Source organism: Dama dama, chromosome 10, assembly GCF_033118175.1.
Source record: "Dama dama isolate Ldn47 chromosome 10, ASM3311817v1, whole genome shotgun sequence".
Lineage (NCBI taxonomy): Eukaryota > Metazoa > Chordata > Mammalia > Artiodactyla > Cervidae > Dama > Dama dama.
In genome coordinates this window covers 35,804,854-35,823,035 of record NC_083690.1, presented here as the reverse complement: position 1 = coordinate 35,823,035, position 18,182 = coordinate 35,804,854, and the positions used below count along the sequence as shown (strand labels likewise).

General features: G+C 54.4%; 1 protein-coding gene across 1 annotated transcript in view; it reads left to right on the top strand.

Annotated features, from left to right (window-relative positions):
- The window catches only part of COL26A1 (collagen type XXVI alpha 1 chain), a 201,445-nt gene that overhangs the window by 164,857 nt on the left and 18,406 nt on the right, over positions 1-18,182 (top strand). The window contains exon 4 of the mRNA XM_061153496.1: positions 12,997-13,058. Within this exon, the coding sequence (XP_061009479.1) occupies positions 13,002-13,058 (57 nt within the window). The 5' untranslated portion in view covers positions 12,997-13,001. The remainder of the gene's footprint in view (positions 1-12,996; positions 13,059-18,182) is intronic.

Genomic DNA, 18,182 nt, shown 5'->3' with positions numbered 1-18,182 from the left:
CTTCCCCAAGGTCACACAGCTTGTCGAGGTGGAGGGCCCAGAGAGATGACTAAGCCTTGAGCTATTAGGCAAACACAGTAAATCCTGAACAAATGCCTCTCTGTTGTTCGAATGTGTTTTAAACGATCAGGTCAGTCGGGGGAGGGAAAATGTCTCTAAGAAAGAGCCAGATTGTGTCCGAGTGATTGTCCAGGCTGGAAAATACAGGCAATGAGCAGAAAAATCCACCCTCAGTGAAGGTCTGTGTCTGATGTGGGGACTGGCTCTGTCAAGTGGTCCTTTAGTTGCCATGACAACCTCCTCCTGTGGGGAAGGATGCAGTCCATGTTTGACCCTGGGAATCCGGAGTCTTGTCACCTGCCCACTCCTCCTCCTTCTTGGTTTCCCTCATCCCCTGTCTCAACAGGAGGCCAGGTGGCCTGGGCTAGGAGGGGGCAGCTGACCAGTGCAAGGTGGTCCCTGAGAGATAGGTATGCAGGGAGGGAGCAGGTCAGACCTGAAAGAATATAAACTGCAGACATTGTCTACGGGAGCTGAGCCCAGACTGCCCCACATTGTGAAGCAGGAACCTTCTGTGTGGCCACTACATCCCCCGCTGGACATGGGGTGGGCCTCATCACGTGCTGCTCCCTTGAGTGGCCGAGAACTGGGGGTGGGGGCACCAAGACCCGTCTCCCTCTTGCCCACCTTGAGCCCATGGGTAGGCGGTGCCTGATGGCGGGGCTCTGGGCTCCCACCCCATGCAGTCAGAGCAACGTCTCTTTGACTTGTTATCTTTTGATGGCTCCAGAAGCCATGTGTATAGGAAAAGAAACAAAACCTTGTCCTTTTAAAAAGGCATTTGAGGGACTTCCCTGGTGGTCCAGTGGCTAAGACTTCACACTCCCAATGCTGGGGGCGTGGGTTCTATCCCTGGTCAAGGAACTAGATCCCACATGCCGCAACTATGACCTGGCATGGCCAAAATAAAGAAAATTATTATTATTATTATTTTATAAAAAGAACATTTGAAAACTGCTGCTCTGAGCCCTTCTTTGGTAGGAGGTCAGGCCTGTGGTCTCTCCAGCCTGGGATTCGTCCTCTGATAGAGAACTTGGGAGCCTTTTGGGAATTCCTTGGTGGTCCTGTGGTTAGGATTCTGTGCTCTCACTGCCGAGGGTGCAGGTTCAGTCCTTGGTTGGGGAACTAAGATCCCATGAGCCATACAGAGTGACCAACAGAAAAGAGAGCTTGGGAGACCTGGTGTCAGAGGAAGCACCCCACACTCGCATCCCAGCTCCCCTGAACAACCTTCGAGACGTAGACGATGCTGTTAAGAGACCAAGGGCTTCCCTGGAGCCCAACTGATCCTTGAATTAAAGCTGAAGCCACCTTGGGCCTTCCCGTACCTTTGGAGGAGTAGAGACCCTGAGAGGGGAAGGGGTCTGCCCAAGTGCACGCAGGGAAAGATCAGAGCTGCTCCCAGGAGGTCCTCCGATGCCTGGGGGTCCCCCAGACCTCCCACCTGGGGACTTTGAACTCTACCGCCATTTTCCCCTGAAAGCCCCAAACCCCCAAGTGACTCTGCCCACTTCTGGCTGTCTTTGGGGCACCTCATCTGTTTCCCTAAGATTAGAGCTCATCACCCGCCTGAGCCTGGACCAGTGATGCTGGAGGGGGAGGCCCTGCCTTGAGTCCAAGACTGTGGGTGGCCTGCCCAGCAGAATCAGGCAGCCTCTCCCATATTCTGGAGGCCCTCAGTCAGCCTGCTTCACTTTAGGGCTCCTGAATGTTGACCTTGAGCTCGGAGCCCTGTTAAAAAGGATCCTTTCCCGCTGATATAGAACGATGGTGGCATGCCCACCGATGCCACATGTCCATGGAGGGGGCGGGGAGTCAGAGCTGGTCTCCCTGGGCTGCACCTGGTGTCGTCGTTCAGACCCAGGCAGGGCCACCTGCCAGCATTCTGGGACCCTGGAGATATTTATGATTTCATTTTGGATGAGGGAAAAAGAAAGAGCACTTCAGACAATAACTTCAGATTAACAACGCAAACCTCAGAAATCCACCCAAGAGAAGCAGCCGGATCGGTGAACCCTGAAAAATAAAACGTATGCAGGGGTGTCCTCCGCTTTCTCAACCCCTCAAATGGCTGCAGAGACTGGATCTCTTACTTCTTTTTTAATTTATTTGGCTGCCCTGGGTCTTCGTTGCTGCACGGGATTTTCTCTAGTTGCGGCGAGTCAGGGCTACTCTGAATTTGCAGTGTGTGGGCTTCTCATTGCAGTGGCTCCTCTATTTAGGAGCACAGACTCCAGGGCACATGGGCTTCCCCTGCTGAGGCATGTGGGCTCAGTAGTTGCAGCTCCCGGGCTTAGTTGCTCCAAGGCTTATGGGATCTTCCCGGATCAGGGATCAAACCCGTGTCTCCACATTGGCAGGCGGATTCTTTACCACTGAGCCTTCAAGGAAGCCCCTGAATCTCTTACTTCTGGATAAAACCCCCCTCGAGTCCTGTGGGACAGTCCTAGGAGACTGGAAATCTCTCCACTGAGCAAACGGGTACATGACCCATTTAATCCAAGTACCCCCAGCTGTGGGAACCCCACTCCAGCAGAATTCTGAGTAGGACCAAGAAGTCCTTGATCTTGCAGAATTCTGGCTGCTGCATACTCATGGATTTCTGGAGACTTCTCCCAGCCGTGCCAGTCAGTCTGAAGGGGAGTCCCTCCGCAGTCCACTGGAAACAGTGCTGATGAGAAAGATGTTGCCTCAAACAAACGTGGGTTCAGTCCCTGGCTGGGGAACTAAGATCCAGCATGCGAGGTGCAACTAAGCCGGCTAAGAGCCAGCGGTATCCCCCCACCACCGCCACCACCCGACTGCCTGCTTTGAATCCAGCTGCGGGCACTTGCCAGCTTTGTGACTTTGGGCAAATTACCTAATCTCTCTGTGCCTGGGTTGCTTCATCTGCAAAGCAGAGATAACAAAGGTTCTTCCCTCACTGGGTTGTTGTAGGAATCAGACAAGTATCCATGAAAAGTGGTGCCTCGGGTCTCGTCCTTCCGTGAGCGGCTGGCAGAGTGAGCACTCCGTGAACGCGAGCTGCTCTTTCTTCTTTTGATCATTATTGTGACCCGCGTTGCTCCACACGGGCCAGACCCTCTCTGCTATTGTGAAATCGGAAGAGAGCATTTCCTCCCTTCTTCCCCTCCCACCGAGACATGAGCCAGAAGGTAATGACCTTCAGCGTCCAAACGGCTTTCTTATCTCTACCTTAAGCCCCTTCCACTTCTCCTGGCCTTGGTGGAAATGGAAACCAGCTGCTCGGGGTGGCGGGGGCGGGGAGCAGGGAGGAAGCTCCCGGCACAGAGTTGCCAGGGTTCGCTTGGGACACACGACCCCTGCCCGCTGAGGGAGGAGAACGGTCCCTTCCCTCCCCTGCCCGAGTTCCCTGAGGTCCTCCAAGGTGGGCCACCTGGACAATGAGCTGAGGGTCTCCTCAAGATCTGCTTACCCCCTCCCCCAAGGTGGTGCTGCCTCTGTCCGAGAGGACACATGAGCTTCTTTGCAGCCCCGTGTGACAGAGGTATTCTTCTCAGAATACAAGAATGGATGAGACATGGACCCCACGGGGAGGAGGGGTACACAAGATGTTCCCCAGCCAGGCTGCTGAGTGCTCTAAGCAAGGTGCATATTGCACTCTTGGCAATTAATAGGAAGCTGGCTGCTTGGGTCCTCCTGGAGTGGTCAAGGAAGGCTCCCTGGAGGAGGTGGTGCTTCAGTAGGAATTTACTAATCATTGGAGTGGGTTAGAATCTATTTCTGGATATGATAACAAGACAGGCAAATGCCAAAGAACTAGAAGAGTGAGGGGTGCTCAGCTCATGGCAAGCAGCCCGTTCAGGGGGGACGGGGGTTTTCCTCAGGGCAATGGGGAACACTGGAGGGTGACATGTCAGATTGGTGGTTTAGGATGAGCAAGGTTAGGGTTAGACGTGTTTTACACAGACCACAGCTGTGTACCAGCATCCTTGTCAAGAAAGAGACTATTTTCATCATCTTCTAAGTCCTTCCCCTGCCTCTTCTGATAACTGCCCTCCTCAAGGTAACCACTGACCCACAGGCCACTGCCTTCGAGCTGTCCTGCCTGTGATGGAACTTTCAGTAAATGGGCTGACATGGGTGTGTGCTCTCTGGGGTCTGTCATCTCTGTGAGTTCATCCACTGGGTATGTGGTTCCTGTGCACTTCTTACTGTGTAATATTCCATTTTGTGAATATTTAGTTTATCCCATCAGCTACCAATGGGAATTTGGATTATTAAAATTTTTGGTTATTTGGAGCAACACTGCTTATTCTTACACAAGCCTTTTGGTGAAATTATTCATTTTTGTACCTAGAGATGGAATTGCTCCTATCAGAGGAAATTGCTCTTCCCTATTAGAAACAGCCACATTTCTAAGACGTGGCTATTCCATGGACATTGCATTGATGCTGTCTTAGAGTTCCAGTGGCTCACACCCTCTTGGATACTCAGATACTTGCATTGTTAGTCTTGCATTTTCAGCTGTCCTGGTGGGTGTAGTTTGATTTGCATTTCCTGATAGAGCTAGGGAGTTGAGCCCCTCTACGAATGACTCAGCCATTTGGCATCTTATTTTGTGGTTTCATGTATTCCAAGGACCTCTTCTACTTGATGATAGGCTTCTTCATTCTCTTAATGCTGTCTTCTGATGAAAAGAAATTCTTACATTTAATGCAATTCATCTTATCAAAGCTTTCCTTAATGTTAGTGCTTTTTGTATTAGAAGAACTCTTTGTCTATTCTGAGGTCATGAAGGTAAGTTACCTATATTTTATTAAAATTGTATCGGGTTTTTTTTTTGGTTTGTTTTCATTTTGTGTTTTTGTATTGCTGTTTTGGCGAAATTTGGCATGGCGTGCGAGATCTTAGTTCCCCAACCAGGGATTGAACCTGTGCCCTCTGCAGTGAAAGCACGGAGTCCTAACCACCGGACCATCAGGGAATTTCCAAAAAACTGTGGTTTCTCTTTTGACAGTTAGATCTACAATGTATCTGGAATCGACTGTTGTGTGTGGTATGGGTTGGGGGGTCAGATTCTTTTATTTTACTTCTCCATTTTGATATCCAATTGAGCCAGTACTCTTTACTGAAGTCCTTCCTTTCTCTCCTGTACTCATATACACCTTTTTTATAAACCAGGTGACTGTGTTAAGTGTGAATCTATTTGTCTGTCTTTGCACCAATAATACAGTGTCTTAATTACTGTAGTTTTATAATAGATCTCAGTTCTGGTTGTATAAGTCTTCCACATTTGTTCTATTTCATCTTTGCATTTGGCTATTCTTGGACCTTTGCGTTTTTGTATATATTTTAGAAACAACCTGAGACATACACACACAACATACAAAAAAACCTTCTAAGATTTTGAATGGGGTTGCATTGAATGGATAGATCAACTGGGAGATAATTAACATATATAGTATGGCACCTTCCAATCCATAAGTATAGTGTATCTTTTCATTTATTTAAGTCTACTTTAATTTCTCTCAGTGATGTTTTATAATTTTCAGTAGATTTATTCCTAGATAATTTGATGCTGTGTGAATGGTATTTTAACATTTCATTTTCTACGTGGTTTATTGTCAATGTATAGGAATATGGTTGGTTTTTGAAAACTCTATAATCCTTGCTAAATTAACTTAGTAATTCCAATAATTCCTCTTTAGATTTTTCGAGGGCAAAGATGTTTTGTGGTGTGGTCCAGCCATGGTACCAGACCCAACAATACTGAACTCTGGGCTGGATTTGGAGGTTGAGAGGAAGAAGACAGACTTGACCAGTCAGATTGGCAGAGTCTGTAGGGCCACGCGCACGTGCTAAGTCACTCCAGTCGTGTCTGACTCTTTGTGACCTTGTGGTCTATAGCCCGCCACGCTCCTCTGTCCATGTCCATTCTCCAGGGAAGAATACTGAAGTGGGTTGCCATGCCCTCCTCCAGGGGATCTTCCCAAGGATCGAACCCACGTCTTTTATGTCTCCTGCATTGGTGGGTGGGTTCTTGACCACTCGCACCACCTGGGAAACTGGGGGGATGCAAAAATCACAGACTTCACCCATGTCTAGTCATGGTCCAGGCACTGTTTTCACATCGCATGGAGAGTTCTTCCCCCAACCAGGGCATCTAGCCTCGCCCACCATGGCCTTCTGGGAAGGGAAGGCTGCCTTTAATCAACAAGCTGGGTGACCTTGACTACGTTGTTAAACCTCTCTTGAGTCTCAACTTCCTCACTCACAAAGAGAGGGACGCATACCAGGGTACTTCTGCCTCTCACCTCATAGGTGACTGATGAACCTTGGTGAATAGTTTTCACTCACCTATGTTGTCTCTTTTCCCCATGGGGTTTTTCTGAACATTGCTGGAAATTTCTGCAGTCCAGAGGATGCTGGTGTGGGGGGGGGGGGGGGGGTAGGTTGCCAGCTCCCACTGTGCTTTGAGCAGCTTCAGTGCAGCTGGTCCTTTGGGGATTTTTATTTCCATGGTGAGGACACCCATGCAAGGCTGCCCCTCTTCAAGAAGGAACTCAAATTACTTTTCAATAAAAACTCTTGGCAGAAGTTCCTGAAAAAGTTCCTGGCCTACTCTGTGATCCCTGATATAGAAAAAGGATGGAATTTAATTATTCTGTCCTGTCCATGAGCCCCACGGCAGGGCCTGGCATGCAGCCATTGCTCTGTCCGACCAGCAGGCCCCCCGCCCCCGCTGGGGTTCATTGCTCTGGCATGTGTGAGGGAGCACAGGAGACCCAGGGCAGGGCCCCACCTTCGGCCTGGCCTCGCCCTTTCCACCCTTCCTTTTGGGGTCTGTGTCTTAGAAAAATCCCATCTGTCTGCGGTCACCTGGACAAGAGGCTCTCTACAAGTTAACTGGAGAGGTGACTTCCCAGGTCCAGGAGAGGTATTGATATTTTACAAAATTCCCATCAGGGCCTCTCTGCTACCCACGAGGCTTGGCTCCAGAGCACCAGAGGGCGGTTAAGAGCTTCAGGCTGAATTGGAAACATCAGGATTGGAAAAATCTAGAATGATCACCTCTTGGTGGCCCCAGGAGTCTGGGGATCCCTAGGGACTCTGGAACTCCAGCCTGCAGCTGGCTTGTCTCCTGCCAGCTCATGAAGAGACACAGTTTTGTATATTTTCCACGCAGCATCATAAGCATGTTCTGTGTTTTTACCCAGTTAAACATTTAAATTAAAGATCCCCTAGAGAAGGGCAGGGCAGCCTGCTCCAGTATTCTTGCCTGGAGAATCCTGTGGACAGAGGAGGCTGGCGGGCTACAACCTATAGGTTTGCAGAGTCGGACTTGACTGAAGCAATAAGAACGCACTCATGTATTCAATATATTAAATATGTATATTGTTTTTAAAAGGCCACTAGCCCTTCAAGGCTTCCCATGAGAGAGGAGAGTTCTCAGTACCCCTCTTTGCCGCCAGCTTTCATTCCCGATAGTCAGGCTTTTTGGGGTGGGAGTGGAACGCTTACCTCCACCACTCTCGTCACGTTAGGGACACTGAGGCCGCTCAGGACCCTCTTGTTCCTGCAGCGCCCTGTAGGCACTCATAGTCGGTCTAGCTGGCCTGCCCCACCCCTGTCCCCGCAGCATCTTACCCTGCTGACCTCCGTGGAACTGTCTTCCCCTGCAGTCTTGGCTAGGGTCAGGGGTCTCCCAGGGGATGTGGGGGTCTCCTCCAGCCGGGCCCCACTGGGTGGGCTGTGGGTGACACCCACCCTGTGTATGCCCCCTGCCCGCAGACCACCTCTGAGAGGGTCGATGGGCCTCGGGCAGGGCCACCCTGACTGCCGCCATCGGTGTCTCAGCCGCACAGGGGACTGACTCTGCCTCTTTAGGAGTCTCTGCAGTAGCCAACTCCTGCCCTGTCAGCAAAGCCCAGACCTTGGGAATCCGATCTCATTCAGGGGGAGGCTCCTGACTTCAGGATTCAGAGCCACGACTGGAAGCAGTGCTGGCCAAAGGCACGTGGTGGGTTGGCCCCACCTACCCTCTGCAGTGGGCGGTCAGAGCCTGGCAGTGAGAGGCCGAGGGGGCAGGGGGCAGGAGCAGAGAGCCTGGGGCCCCTGGAGCTGGTCATTGTAAACCCCTTTATCACTGGTGGCTCAGTGGTAAAGAACCTGTCTGCCGATGCAGGAAACATGGGTTCGATCCCTGGTCCAGGAAGATCCCACATGCCTCGGAGCAACTAAGCCCGTGCCTTAGAACTAGTGAGCCTGTGCTTGAGAGCCCAGGAACCGCAACTACTGAAGCCTGCTCACCCTAGAGCCTGTGCTCCACGACAGGAAAAGCCACCGCAAGGGGAAGCCCCTGCACCGCCATGAGAGTAGCTCCCGCTTTCTGCAACTAGCGAAAACCCTCATGCAGCAACAAAGACCCCGCAGGGTCAAAAATAAGTACAGAAGTAAAACTCACTTTTAAAAAAGTATAGACCCCTTTTACAGATGGAGAAACTGAGGTACAGAGAGAAAGCAGGCCTCAAGCCCCACAGTGAGCCAGCGGCCTCCCTAGCTCTCTCTCAGCCAGCCACACTGAGCAGTCAGTCCTCTGTCTCAGCCACACACCCCCTCACCTCCAATCCACATATACTGGCAAAGATCTCCAAGCCCAAGTTCTGCCTCTGTGTCCTAGACTCTAGGAAACACTCGCGGGCCCGCATGTGCTGGGAACGTGGGAATTCTCGGAACCCCATAAAGGGAAGAGTCTGCCTCTCATGGAGGGGAAACCGAGGCCCGGAGCCAGGCGGGCAGGGCCTCGGCTGGTCACACAGCCAGCATCACCCCGCCAGGCCCGTTTCCATAGTTCCGCCGCCCTGAGGAATAATTAGAGAAAGTTAAACACACATAATTTAATTGCTTGTCAATGACAGGATGCCAGGGGAGCCATAAAACCCGCCCAGCCTCAGAGTGCCTGCCCGGGCAGGTGGCACGGGAGGCCGGGCTGGCAGCCTGGGGCCCTGCTCGCTGGCTGGGCCTCTCTCTGCGGCTGGGGCGCCGGACCCCTCCCTACCCCTCCCCAGGCCGGCTGACAGCCAAGCCACTCCCCGTGGGCCGAGCAGGGTGCCCGGTGCCAGCACAGACAAGGCCTGGGGACCCGCACGCTTTCCAGAAACAGGTTCCTATGTGAGCCCCAGGCGAGCCCCTCTCTCTGCTGACCAGCCCCCCTGCAGGGCGTCCTGTGTGCTGCCTCAGACCCTGGAAATGTGTTCACGGGTCCCGGACGCCTCGGGAACGTTCACTGCGTGGAGCCGAGGCCCGACGGACACCTCACCCGTGGCCATCCTGCCCCACCTTCTTCCTTCGGGAGGCAGTCCCCAGGGTTGGGTGGCACCCTCCTGTGTATGCAGGGAACAGATGAAGCTCAAGCCGGAAAGTTCTCTAGGCCAGCCCGCTTCCAGAGTCGACGCCCTTTTTGTCCCATAAGATGCTCTTGGGCCTCTGCTGTGAGGGCAGGCACCCCATTCCCGCTACCCTACCCCCTGCGCATCAGCATTAGCACGGGGTGGGGCCCCCCTGGCAGTCTGGTGGTTGGTTGAGACTTCGTCTTCCCATGCAGGGGTTGCTGGTTCGATCCCTGGTGGAGGAACTAAGATCCCACATGCCTCGTGGCCGAAGTGCCAAGACATGAAAAGCGAAGAAATGTTGTAACAGATTCGATGAAGACTTTAAAAAATGGTCCACATCTAGAACAAAAGCAAAAGGATATGAGCACAGGGTCACCAAGGGGCCCACGGGCACCCATCGGGCCTCCAGGTGGAGGAGGGGGTGGCCGGGGGTGGGTAGGGGACGGGGTGTGAATGTCGGGCTGGAGGACGGATGAGTGGGTGGATGGATGGGCGGGAGTGGGTGGGTGGAGGTGGGGTGGGTGGCATGACACACGGGACCCTTGTTTTGCTTTGATGTCTGTCTTTCCCACGAAAGGCCGCTTTCAGAGGCACCAGGATCCTGCCGTATTTAGGAGGGAGGCACTGAATGTCCCCTGGGGATCTTTCCATGTGTCTGGCCTTGTAGACTGGGGGCCTAGGGGCACCTGGCCATTGTACAGGGTGTGTGTGCGTGCTCAGTCGTGTCCGACTCTGTGCGACCCTTTGGACTCTAGCTCGCCAGGGTCCTCTGTCCATGGGGTCTTTCAGGCAAGAATACTATAGTGAGTTGCCACTTCCTCCTCCAGGGCATCTTCCCAACCTAGGATCGAACCTGCGTCTCCTGCATCTCCTGCATTGCAGGTGGATTCTTTACCCGCAGAGCCATTCCAGAGAGCTGCCCTCCTCCCACCTCCAAATTGTACAGAGGGCCCCCCCAAATTTCAGTGCCTGTGGGCCTTTCCCCTGGGGTGTATCCCTGAGCCCAGAGAGGACCATCAGCCCTCCCTGTTCTCCAAGCCCTCCTGTGTCTGCCAGCCTGGGACTCGGCCCCTCTCTGCCTTTCCCCTAGTGACTCATCCTTGAGAAGTCCCCTCTGCCCGACTCTCTGCTCTGTGCCTTGTACCTTTTACTTTCTTTACCATCCCTTTTGCTGGGAGGAGTTGGAGGGAAACATGTGTGTTCAACCCCCCGCGTTTAACCAGAAAACCACCTCCGTTCCTGCTGGTCCTTTGTGAAGTCCTGCCCCGTCCCTGAGTCAGACATTCTTCTAGTTGTTTTAAAGTTCCAGTGTTTATACCTCAGTCTTTAATCTCTTTTATGTATCCGGGTTACTGACAAGGTTTTATTGGGGGAAGAAAAAGAGTTCTGCTTCTAAAAATAAAAAAAAGGCTTATAAACCATGAACTGGGCACAGCCCAGGGTGGATGGGGAAGGAGATGAGGATGAGGGTGTACCTGTTGGCCCACAGAAACCAGGATAGGGCTGGTGAGCAGAAAGTAAGGGGCTGTCAGCCCCCAGGGCCCCGAGGCTGGGCACCCCTGGGGAAGACACAGCTTGAACCATCTGTTCCCAAGGTCCTAAGATCCTGGGAGTTTCGTTGCATCTCTCACAGGACAAGCATTATTGTGAAACAGGGACATTTCCAAGGTGGTTCATGTTCAGTGATAAAGATACAGGACTTCTCCAAAGACAGACAGGGCTGATGATGGGGGGCGGGGACCCTGCCAGTGAGCATGGGGTCCTCGCCGCAGCCAAGGGGCCTCTGGACACCAAATGGGACATGCTGAGTTACCCTAATACCTCTCATGTGTCTGCTTGACCAGAAAGGGGTGCCTGTGGGGTCAGGCTTTGAACTGAGGGAGGAATCTATCTCTTGACTTCCAGAGCAATAAAAGCTCTTAAGAAGAGCTTTGAACCATCTATTTCCTCATTAAAGAGCTCTGGGTCTCTGGGGGAGACAGACATAAATAGATGATTACAGCCCAGGGAGATGTGTGCCTGGGAGGTTAACCATTACTGGTCTCCTAATTGGCCTTCCGGCTCCGGGGCCCTCCCACAGCCTCCCACGGTACACTCTGCTGCCAGAGCAAGCTTTTAAAAATGCAAATCTGACCTTGGCTTTCACCCCCTCCAACAGCTGCCCATTGGTCTCAGGACACTGCCGGGCTCCTCCCCACTGTCCTCTTGCTCCAGCCTTGGTGGTCCCCAGGTGTGCTCTGGCCCGCTAGGCTGCTGGAAGACCCTCCCCGTTCTGTTCCCCTCTGGTGTCAGCACTAATTCTTCCTTCTGTGGAATCTGATTAATCACTGTGCATCCCTCAGGCCTCACCTTAGATGCCACTACCTCCAGGAAGCCCTCCTGGACCACCCCCAGCCCAGATGGGCTTTGGCAACCCCAGATAGGCTACCCACTCCAGTATTCTTGGGCTTCCCTGATGGCTCAGCTGGTTAAGAATCCGCCTGCAATGTGGGAGACCTGGATTTGATCCCTGATTTGGGAAGATCCACTGGAGAAGGGAACGGCTCCCACTCCATTATTCTGGCCTGGAGAATTCCATCAACAATATATCCACAGGGTCTCAAACAGTTGGACACAACTGAACAGCTTTCACTTTCACGTTGCTCTTTTACACGTTCTGTTCTTACAGCCCTTAGCAGCCTGTGTCTTTTTACCTGTCCCCTTCCTCAGACTGTAGTTCTCAAAGGCAGGGAGTGTGTCTCATTTACTACCCATTCATTAACTATCAGATTTTTTTTTTAAATGGTGGAGTTTATTTCAAAAAAATATTTTTCGACATGTACACACTGCTCTATTTATTTATTTTTTATTTATCTTTGGCTGCACTGGGTTTTTGTTCCTGCACAGGCTTTTCTTTAGTTGTGGCAAGCAGGGGCCATTCTCTAGTTGCGGTGCACGGGCTTCTCATTGCAGTGCCTTCTCTTGTTGTGGAACACAGGCTCTAGGCACACGGGCTTCAGTAGTTGCAGCATGTAGGCTCAGTAGTTGCAACTTGCCGGCCCTAGGGTGCGGGCTTCAGTAGTTTTGGCACAGGAGCTCATTAGTTACAGCTTGAGGGCCCTAAAGCTTGCAGGCTTCAGTAGTTGAGGCGTACAGGCTTAGTAGCTTGCGGCATGTGGAACCCTCCCAGACCAGGGATCGAACCAGGTCCCCTGCACTGGCAAGGGAATTCCCATCCACTGTGCCACCAGGGAAGTCCTCAGATATTTTTTGAGCCACTACTTTGTGCCAGGTACTGAAATTCATGAACAAACAAAATAGACAAAGACCCTGCGCATATAACACTCGCAGGCTGACGAGGCATCCCAGGTCGTAGCTCAGATGATTTGCAATACTCTGCTGTGGATGCCCAGAAAGGAGGCTCGGAGGTCAGGCAGGCTGCCTGGAGGAGGGGGCACTAAAGATAAGGCTCTGAAGGATGTGTAGGAGTTTTCCAGGCAGCAACTCAGAGATTTCCCTGCCTGCCTGAGCAGAGGCTATCCTGCCTGGCCAGGCTGCTCTCTCCCCAGGATCCACTCCACTCTCACCTCTTCTCTTTCAGAATGTATGAACTGTACCCGGCTCAGCGACATGAGCGAGCGGCTGACCACGCTGGAGGCCAAGGTCAGATGGTCTGGGGATCCTGGGCCTAGGGAGTTGAAGAGGGAGGAGCTGGTGTCAGCCCCAGGGAGCCCAGCAGGCCTGAGCAGCCTGGTCCCGGGGGCTGGGTGCTATCTGGGGCCTCAGTGGCTCTAGATAACTTTCTCTAGGCCAGGCCAGCCTCCTGGGGTGGGAGAGGGGAGTGGGATGTGTAAGAAACCCGAGGGCCCCAGGCAGCAGGCTGGTCTGGGTGTGGGCCGCGATGGCTGGGAGACCAGAAGCCCAGATGCTGACCCCTCAGTGGAAAGAGGAGGGAAGTCGCTGTCCCCCCAGGGCTGCTGACCCCCACTCTGGCTCCTCCTTCCCGGTCTTGCACGGAGCTGGGCTCAGGAGCTGATAGAGGAGCCGCCGCCTGGCCCCTGAGAGCTTTCTCCCCGCCTACATCAGGGGGCAGCGGGGTGGAGCAGCCCACTGCCCAGAGGCAGAAGGGCTCAGTAAAGCCCAGGTCACTTATCTGGGAGTGGCCCCAGGCAGCAGCGTGAGGAGGACAGGGCTCAGAGAAGGGGAGGATGTGAGAGGTGCGGGTGTGTCAGGGAAGCGGCCCCGGGGGGACACCTGGGGCTCTGGCCCCCGGGAGACAGTGCAGAGCCTGCCTGGGGGCCGGCCTGGCCCTCGCTGGGACGCGCTTCTGCGTGCTGCCCGACCCCACGTGCCCCTGCGGACAAGCCCCACCGCCTTCACCTGGAAAGCAGTCGCGGGGTGACTGGTTGGGGGGAGGCAGGCTTGGGGGCTGCGGCTGCTGTGCCTCCAACCTCCAAGGAGCCTCTGGGGGCAGCGGGACTGCCGGGGGCTCCTGGCCCAGGGCAGAGCCAGCACGGTGTGGGGCTGGACTGACCTGAGCCAAGGCAGCGCTCTCTCAAGGGCAGACCGCAACAGCTGGGCCAGGGCGCTGCCCGGGAGGGCGCTGTGAGCACGGCCGGCCGGCAGGGAGGCCGGAGTGGGGACAGGACGCCGAGGTGGGCTGCGAGACCCCCACGGCGGGAACACGGAGCAGACCCAGAGGTCGGACCCCAGCCCAGGGGAGCCTGACAGGCAGGGCCTCCCTGCAGACACACACACACAGACACACACATAGACAGATACACGCACGGACACAGATACACACACAGACACACACATAGACAGATACACACCCAGATGCACACACACATAGATACACACACAGATACACACGCAGACACACACACACACACACACATAGACAGATACACGCACAGATACACACACAGACACACACACACACACATAGACAGATACACGCACAGACACAGACACACACAGATACACACACAGACACACACATAGACAGATACACACCCAGATGCACACACACGTAGATACACACACACACACACACACACACACACACACAGATACACACACACAGACACACACATAGACACACACACACATATAGACACACACACACAGAGACGCATACAGACACATGCATGAACACACACATAGACACATACATAAACACACAGACACACATATAAACACACATGAATACACAGAGTCACACTCACACAGACATACACATAAACACACAGACACACATAGCCATACATATAGCCACACACACATGAACACAGACACACACATAGACACATACATGAACACAGAGAGACGCGTGTAGAAACACGCATGAATTCACAGAGACACACAGACACACTCACGGATGCACACAGACACACACATAGACACATACATAAACACACAGACACATGTATAAACACACATGAATACACAGAGGCACACACACACATAGACATACACATAAACACACAGACACACATAGTCATACATATAGTCACGCATACATGAACACAGAGAGATGCACTTAGAAACACGCATGAATTCACAGAGACACACATACACACGCACAGATGCACACAGACGCACGCAGCCCTGGCCAATGCTGCGTCACCCTTCGGCCATGCCTCCTGCCTTGAAGCCTGACCGTGGGGACATCTGCCTGGTGCGATGGGGACTGCGGTGGCTGGCAGCTGGAGTCGGGCACGTGTGTGACCACCCCCCACCCGCTGGGTGGCTCACCGAGCCCCACCTCCTCCTCTGTGGAGTGCACGGGGGTGCCAGCCTCGCAGGACCGCTCGGGGCCTCAGGGGCCACAGTGAGGGCCCCGTGCTGGACAGGTGTGAGGTTCTCTGTTCCCATTTGTGCCACCTCGCTGTGGCCTCTTCCTGATGGAGGCACGGGTACATGGGAGGAGCCCCACGGCAGAAGCGTGAATGGCCTCCCTTGTCCCCGCAGGCAGGAGGGTCCCCCAGCAGCCCAGATGCCTGGGCAGAGGCCGAGGGTGGAGACCCCGTGCCCTCCCTGGGTCAGCAGCTCTGCAGGGTGGAGGCAGAAGGCTTCAGGGAGCGGATGCTGCCACATGAGCCAAGCTGAGGCTGGGGCAGCCCTGGCAGGGATGAGAGGTGCTGGGGAAGATGCTAGAAGGAACTCATGGTACCCGAAACTCTAGAAAAAACGGGCTCCCCAGGCTTGCTGGCCTGACAGACATTTTCCAGACACCTGAAACCTCCGCGTGGTTTGGCAGAGCGCTGGCCCAGCACCTCGGGGTGTTACAAGTCACAGCTCTGAGGCAGGACCGGCACCATGCCCGCTGTCCCCCCGCCCCGGCCCTCACCCATGCCCACCTGCCATGAGCAAGTCCTCCCCTAGTGCCCCCACCCTGCGCCACCCTCTGCCTGGGGACACCGCACCCCGGCCCGGCCAGAGCGGAGGGCTGGAGGCAGGCTTACTCTCCGGCCCCGAGGGTGAGGGTCGTGACTCCTCTGCAGACCTCAGGGGGTCTCCTCCGCAGACTGTGGGGATCAGGCTGTCCCAGTGATAACCCAGTGATAACAGGGCCCTTCTCAGCTCTGGGCCTCAGCCTGCTGCCCTGAAAGGTGGAAGCAGAAGGGGTCACTTCCCGGCCCCTCCCTGGTTCATACAAAGATGACCTCAGGTGACCCTTGGGTGGGGAGATAGATGAGGGAGCTTGAGACAGGTGTCCAGAGAGGTGGCAGCCGTGGGGTCCCTTCTGGATTTCCCGATGGCAATGGGAGGCTCCTGTCTCAGCCCCTGTGTCCAGTCTGGGTCACCTTCCAGCTGCCCGCCTGCCTGCTGGGTGCCCACGTGTCCCCTGGAGAAGCAGGGCCCCTCGGAGCTTCACCCGCTCCATCAGAGGGCCCTGAGGGGCAGCAGCCTAGAGAGGGTGGGGGACACAGGCCAGGCTAGCAGCCAGGACAGCCCCGCAGCCTCAGGGGCGTGTGAGGTCAGGGGAGCCCACAGGGTCAGAGAGAGCACGGAGCTGGGGTCAGGTGGGTGAAGGCAGAAGCGGGCAGGCAGATCCCCAGTGGGGAGTCAGAACCTGGGCAGCCAGCAGTAAGTCCAAGGCCTGGAAACTTCAACCTCTGCTTCCTCAAGACGAGAAGCCTGTTTTGACATGTCAAGAGGGATGCATTCAGTGGCCAGCAATGCGAACCCAGCCATTGGCAGCTTATTTCTTAGCATTTATTGTTAGTTCAATAGGAAGTCCAGACTCTGTGGTCTTGGGATTGGTTTGGTGACTCAAGAAACCAGACTCGCTCCACAGCCTTCCTCTCCACCTTCTTAGTGAATTGGCTTTTGTCCTCATGTCAGTTAGTGCTAAAGGATCATTACTCAGTCGTGTCCAACTCTCTGCGACCCCAAGAACTGTAGCCTGCCAGGCTCCTCTGTCCATGGAATTCTCCAGGCAAGAATACTGGAGTGGGCTGCCATGCCCTTCTCCAGGGGATCTTCCTGACCCAGGGACTGAACCCTGGTCTCCTGCACTGCAGACAGACTCTTTACGGTCTGAGTCACCAGAGTGCCTCATGGTCAGTGCCTCATGATTACAAAGTGGCTGCTGCAGCTCAAAGCCTCACATCCTTATACATTGTTCAAAGGAAGGTAGTAGAGGGTGAAGCAAAGTATCTCAAGAAATTCATTATGTCTCATTGGCCAACACTAGGCTATATGCCCACCTCCTAGGTACAAGGGAGCTGGGAAAATGAGTAATTGGCCAGTGGTGATTCCTTCTCTGGGGCATACTCACTGGCTCACAGTAAGGGTTCTAGAGCCAAGGAAAAGGAGGTGGTTGGAGGCCAGGCAACCGCAAAGGACTGCTCCACCTTCACTCCCTGCAGTGCCCGAGTTGCCTAAGGATCCAAACCTAGGAGCTGATCTAGATTCCTCCCACCCCCTTCCTAGGATAGGCTAGAGCAGCTGTTGGGGGATCATGGGGTAGAAAGCCAGCAGAAAAAAAGTTTCCCGCCTTCCTTCCTCTCCTCCCCTCAGTTTACACTCTGACTCCAAGGACCAGAGTGGGAGGGAGCCCGAGGGGATTTCCCTGGGTGAGGCCTCGTCTTTGGTGCAGGAGGGTGGTGTCCTGGCCAATCAGCCAGGCCACAAGGACGTCATCAGAGCCCCTGAGATGGAAGGCTGGCTGGCGTCTGGTTTTCTCAGCTGAGTCCCCACGCCGCCCACTGTGCCCTGGTGAGCTCAGCCCGGCAGAGACGGGTCAGTTTCTCCAGGAGGCTGGCCACGGCCAGACCACAGGGGCTTGAACTCTGGAGTGGGCTGCTTCTAACTTGACGGTGCCCATGGCTTCTCTGCCTTGGTCCATGGGCTCTGTGGGCCTTGATGTCTGTGAGGGAGGTGCCCCAGGAAGGAGTGAGCTTGGTCTTTTGTGCAGGGGCGAGGTTGTAGGCAGAGGGTCCCTTCGGGGAGCCCGGGAGCCCTACCACGAAAGGAGCCCAGGAGCCCAGTCTGGCTGCCCCCACCCTGATCCCGCCAAGCCACACTCCCCCTGCTACTGGCGCCCCCCTACCCCCTGTTACCTATGTTCACCCAGAGGAGTCCTCCGCACCCCCACCAAGATGCTGTATCTCAACTCATCCCCCCGACTGGGGACCTTCACCCCCAGACCTGTTCTCTCCTGTGCCACTGTTTGAATGGTGGCGATCCTACCCCCACCCCCCAAGCCAGGCTAGAGACAGGGCCACCCCCTGCCTTCACGTCCTGCCCCCAAGTCCTGGCCTCCAGGTCCTGACAGTT